Raw genomic sequence first — 6,000 nt, forward strand, 5'->3', positions numbered from 1 at the left:
CCCTTGGGACATTTCCTGCCACAATAACAAGGAACAAGTAAATTTGCTGATATATATATTTAATCACGTCTTAAGACTTCCCATTTATACAATTACAAAGCCTAGAGACTAATCCGCCATACATGCCTCATGGATACAGATTTTCTGAAACCTTGATCTCCTTTCTCTGTCACTGTTGGCCCATCAGAGGCCAAAGTGGCTTTCAAGATGCTTGTTGGGGGTTTGTCAGCACCCACAGATGGAGGTTAATATGGTGATGATGGAATACCTGAGGGCATGGGCTATCCCAGGACAAATCAGATGTTCTCTGGATGCGTGATTTGTATCTTAAGGATGAGTTCAACGAAATGGCTCTTCCTCCCTGGTTTCTCTGAACCAGGGAGCACAGATGTTGATGGTGCCACTTCTTCAACATCTAAATCCCATGAATTTAATTAAATGCCATCTAAGACAGCTGGATGGACAGAGAACTTGGGGAATGGCTTGTTTTTATATGTTATGTGGAAGAACGAAATGTACCCAATCATCAGACTAGTTTTATTAAGTAGATGATATTATTCTCAAAGATATTCCTGATCCATTTTTTGCCCCAGGTTGTGACTTGAGTTGTTCCCCCCCTACCCCTGAAAAAGATATGTTGAAGTTCTAAGCCATGGTACCTGCAAATGTGACCTTATTTGGAAATAGAGTCTTTGTAGATGCAATAATAGTGGATTTAAGTGGGCCCTAATCCAGTGATGAATCTCTCTAAAACATGAATGAAATTTGAACATAGACACACAGAGAGGAGAATGCCATGTGAAAACACACACACACACACACACACACACACACACACAGAAGCTTTGTGAAGACAGAGGCAGAAATTAGAGTGGTGTGGCTGCGAGCAAGGAATGCCAAGTATTGCTGGAAACCACCAAAAACTAGGAAAGGACAAAGAAGGATTCTTCTCTAGAACCTTCAGAGACAGCATACACCCATCAATATTCTGGCCTCCAGAACTGGGAGAGAATACGTGCCTGTTATTTTAAGCCACCTAGTTTGTGGTACTTTGTTACAGCAGCCCTAGCAAACTAACACACCCCACCTTTTTTCTATACAGATGCATTTCCCAAATTATTATGGGAACCACTGGAAAAGTAATTCAATATACACAGCTTGCATTGCACAGAGTTTTCAGAAATCCATTCACTAAAAACACAAGCTTACTGATTAGAACCATATCTCGCCAGGAGTGGCCGCACGGCTCCCCAGGTTCCCGGGCCGGCGGCTATTGAAGCGCGGCCCACCATGTCAGCTCTGTGGCAGCCTGGAGGCTCGGCACCCGGGAGTCATGCTCACTTCGCGGAGGCGCTAGCTGGCCAGGGACCTGAGTCTCGAAGCAAGACTTCTTCCATCTACTGCTTGTCAAATGGTAGACTGGACATTCGGAAAGCCTGCAATGAGGGGTTTGCTCTTTAGACCTTGGGAGAAAGAAATAATACCTTGCAGAAAAGTACAATATTAGGCTCCAAAGATGGCCAACGAACCCTTTTACCCAGATTATTTTAAGTTGAACTGGAGGGGACGTGGGGAGGCTTCAGGAAGAGGTCTTACCTACTGTCTTCAGGGACAGATAGGTATCTGTAGCAGGTTATGTTCATCTGAGACTTCGGGGATTGCCTGGTGTCACTAAGCGTCTGCTGGTGCTGGAGGTGGCTGTCTGCCTTCTTGCCATGTCTAACGAAGTAGAAACGAGCACAACTAATGGTCAGCCTGACCAACAGGCTGCACCAAAAGCACCATCGAAGAAGGAAAAAAAAGGCTCTGAAAAGACAGATGAGCATCCTTTGGCCAGATTCAAAGGTGATGGTGTAAAATACAAGGCCAAGCTGATTGGCATTGATGATGTGCATGATGCAAGAGGGGATAAAATGAGCCAAGATTCTATGATGAAACTAAAGGGAATGGCGGCAGCTGGCTGGTCTCAAGGACAACACAAACAAAGGATCTGGGTCAACATTTCCCTTTCTGGGATAAAAATAATTGATGAGAACAACTGGGATAATAGAGCATGAACACCCAGTAAATAAAATTTCTTTCGTTGCCCGTGATGTGACAGACAACCAGGCGTTTGGTTATGTGTGTGGAGGAGAAGGCCAGCATCAGTTTTTTTGTCATAAAAACAGGACAACAGGCTGAGCCATTAGTTGTTGATCTTAAAGACCTCTTTCAAGTTATCTACAATGTAAAGAAAAAGGAAGAAGAAAAGAAAAAGATGGAAGAAGCCAACAAGGCACTAGAGAACAGGAGTGAGACCCTACTGACCCTTGATGACCAAGCTAACAAACTAAAATTGGGTGTTGACCAGATGGATTTGTTTGGGGACATGTCTACACCTCCTGACCTAAATAGTCCAGCAGAAAACAAAGATATCCTGTTAGTGGATCTAAACTCTGAAATCGACACCAAGCAGAATTCTTTAAGAGAAAATCCATTCTTAACAAATGGCATTACCTCCTGCTCTCTTCCTCGACCAAAGCCTCAGGCAGCTTTCTTGCCTGAAAATGCCTTTTCTGCCAATCTCAACTTCTTTCCCACCCCTAATCCTGATCCTTTCCATGACGATCCTTTTGCACAGCCAGACCAATCGACACCCTCTTCATTTGATTCTCTCAAATCTTCAGATCAGAAGAAACAGAATTTGAGTAGTTTGTCTACTCCACTGAGTAACAGGCCCCTGAATGGGGATGTTAACTACTTTGGTCAGCAGTTTGACCAAATCTCTAACCTGACTGGCAAACAGGAAGCTCAGGCAGGTCTGTGGCCCTTTTCAAGTACACAAACACAGCCAGCAGTGAGAACTCAAAATGGGATATCTGAAAGAGAACAGAACGGCTTCCATGTCAAATCCTCCATGAAGCCTTTTGTGGGAAGCCCTCCCAAAGGACTGTCCATACCGAATGGCGTAAAGCAGGACTTGGAAAGCTCTGTCCAGTCCTCACCACATGACCCTATAGCCATTATCCCACTTCCACAAAGTACCAAACCAGGACTAACCAGTACCAGCAGAAGGACTGCTAAGTCTCCAGCAAAAGACTTGCTTGCATCAGACATCTTTACTCCTCCCATCTCAGAACTTCCCAGCCAGACATCACCTACAGGACAATCTGCAACCCTACAGACCAACCCTCTGGATCTCTTTAAAACAAATGCTTTCTACCCCAGTGGGACCCCTTGCGGGTTTAGGTGGTATACCAGTTAGCACCCCCCACCCCCCGCCCCAGGCAGGACCATGGAATCCAACATCTTTAGTCTTCAATCAGTCCGTGTCAGTGGTACCGGGAGCCACAATGAGTGGTCAGCCTTCAGGATTCAGTCAGCCAGTTGTTTTTACCAAAAGCCCAGCTGTTCCAAGTTGGAAGTAGCCTTCATCTTTGCAGCTTTAACTCCCCGTCCAGGCCCTGTTGTTTGGGGCCCATCAGCCTCTGTGGCACCCAATACTTGGTCACCAACAAGCCCTTTGGGGAACCCTTTCCAGAGCAATATTTTTCCAACTTCTACTATGTCTGCCCAGTCCCCTCCTATGCTCTCCTCTCTCCTGGTCACTCCTCCTCAACCACCTCCCAGAACTGGCCCTCCAAAGGACACCTCCAGTGATGCCTTCACTGCCTTGGACCCACTTGGGGATAAAGAAGTCAAAGAAGTGAAAGAAATGTTTAAGGACTTTCAACTTCAGCAGCCACCTGCTGTGCCTGCAAGGAAGGGAGAGCAGACTTCCTCTGGGACTTCAAGTGCCTTCTCCAGTTATTTTAAGAGCAAAGTTGGCATTCCTCAGGAGAATGCAGACCATGATGACTTTGATGCTAATCAACTGTTGAAAAAGACCAATGAACCACCAAAGCCAGTTCCCAGACAGGATTCCCTGCCAGTTACCAAATCTGCTGACAATGCATTTGAGAACCCTTTCTCTAAAGATTCTTTCAGTTCATCGCAAACCTCTATGGCTTCTCAACCCACATCTCCTGATGTATATAGGGATCCTTTTGGAAATCCTTTTGCCTAACTTCTGAACTTGATATGCTGACTCTCCAGAGGAAGAAAAATTTTGGCCTTTTTGCTAATAGCCAGACACCTTGACCTCTGTTCTTGTTCCAGCTTTGACATATTAGCTGTTGCTTTATTTCTTGCTGTCTCTTCCACTTGTAAAATGTCTTTCACTTTCTGTTTAGATTAAAGCTAAACTGAATCTATGGCTTTAAATAAATAAAGACTCTAAATTCTCTTTAAAAAAAACCCACAAGCTTAGTCCTTGAAAATTTCACTAGATCTACTTGAAAGTTCAGCCGGTGGTCCAATTACAAGGTTAAGCGAATCTTAGAGGTCCAGGGCAGATGGAAAATCAGAGCTGAAGGGAAACAAGAAACAGAACAGCAGTGTTGACTGTATAAATATCTGAAACCTTAAAATATGCCTCCACTATAAACACTACCTTGACTTTTTAATCCATTAAACGGTGTAACACAGAGACATACGTGGCCAAGAACATTCAAGAACATCCAGCCAACACAGATGAGAAGATGTAAGCAGAGCCTTGGTATGCTAGAGCGTTTGCCTTAAGACAAAGGTGAAGTCACTTTCCCAAGCACTGGGGATGTAAAATTAGTCAGACACATCCTCAGCCTGGAGCTGAACACAGGCTGAGGTTTAATAAAAAATAAAAAATAAAAATAAAGCAATCCCAAGATTTCCAACAGTGACAGGCTAGTAAAAGTTTGTATTATTATTAAACTTTGCTAAGTTAAGAATTCATGAATTAATTACTAGGATTGTCACTAGCAGAATAGAAACAAAGTATATTCCAAATGAGGATGGGGGATATAAGCTAATAAATAATTAGACAATCAAAAAAGTAAGATAGGGTGGAAGATATAAGAGAAACATAGAACAAGAGGAACAAGTAGAAAAGACAGAGTAATGTAGTATATTTGAAAACAAATATATCAACAGTTGTATTAAATGTAAATGGACTATGTGCTCCAAAAAAATCAGCAAAGATTGTAACACAGAATTTTTAAATGCCAATAAACAATGTTTATAGAAAGACAAAACTAAAGCCTAAGGTTATCAAAAAGATAAAAATAAAAAGAGGGAAAAGATATACCATGGAACTATTAATCAAGTAGCTGCAAAGTTCATGGTTTTTTCCAAGTATTTAGGGAACATTTACAGAAATAGTCATTATAACTAGACATAGGGGTGCCTGGGTGGCTCAGTCAGTTAAGCACCCGACTTCAGCTCAGGTCATGATCTCACAGTTCGTGAGTTAGAGCCCCCCATAAGGCTCTGTGCTGACAGCTCAGAGCCTGGAGCCTGCTTTGGATTCTGTCTCTCTCTCTCTCTCTCTCTCTCTGCCTCCCCCCCACTCACACTCTGTCTCTCTCTCTCCCTCAAAAATAAATAAACATTTTTTAAAAATTAAAAAAATAACTACACATAGAATAATATTTTGAAAGTTTTCAAGACACTAGACGTATATAATATGTTTTCTGACCACACTTTGATTTAGCTGAGAATCAAAAACAAAAGGAAACAGACCAAAGCATATGTGGATATTTAATATATGACAAAGATAGCATAACATAGCAGTGAGAAAAAGATGACCTTCCTACAAATGGCATTAGGACAATTGTATTTTCATGAGACATGAAACAAAATTGGACCCCAACCTAAGACTGTATTTTTTTAATGTTTTTTTTTTTTTTTTTTTTTTTTTTTTTTGAGAGAGAGAGACAGAGTGCGAGCTAGGGAGGAGCAGAAAGAGGGAGACACAGAATCCAAAGCAGGCTCCAGGCTCTGAGCTATAAGCACAAAGCCCGAAGGGGGCTTGAACTCACAAACAGCAAGATCATGACCTGAACCAAAGTCAGACATTCAACTGACTGAGCCACTCAGGTGCCCCTAAGACTGTATTTAAAAATTAATTTCAGGTATACCCAAATGTGAAAGGCAAATCTATAA

General features: G+C 42.5%; 1 protein-coding gene across 1 annotated transcript; it reads left to right on the forward strand.

Moving 5' to 3' along the window:
• Window positions 1–1,607: 1,607 nt before the first annotated feature.
• LOC106966651 (disabled homolog 2-like) lies at window positions 1,608–4,099 on the forward strand. Its single transcript, XM_053221654.1, is given in 5 exon segments — window positions 1,608–2,036; window positions 2,038–2,148; window positions 2,150–3,196; window positions 3,198–3,411; window positions 3,414–4,099. Coding segments are annotated over 5 exon segments (2,325 nt in total). The 5' UTR covers window positions 1,608–1,715; the 3' UTR covers window positions 4,046–4,099.
• The last annotated feature ends 1,901 nt before the right edge of the window (window positions 4,100–6,000 follow it).

The sequence above is a fragment of the Acinonyx jubatus genome, chromosome C2 (genome assembly GCF_027475565.1).
Source record: "Acinonyx jubatus isolate Ajub_Pintada_27869175 chromosome C2, VMU_Ajub_asm_v1.0, whole genome shotgun sequence".
Taxonomy (NCBI): domain Eukaryota; kingdom Metazoa; phylum Chordata; class Mammalia; order Carnivora; family Felidae; genus Acinonyx; species Acinonyx jubatus.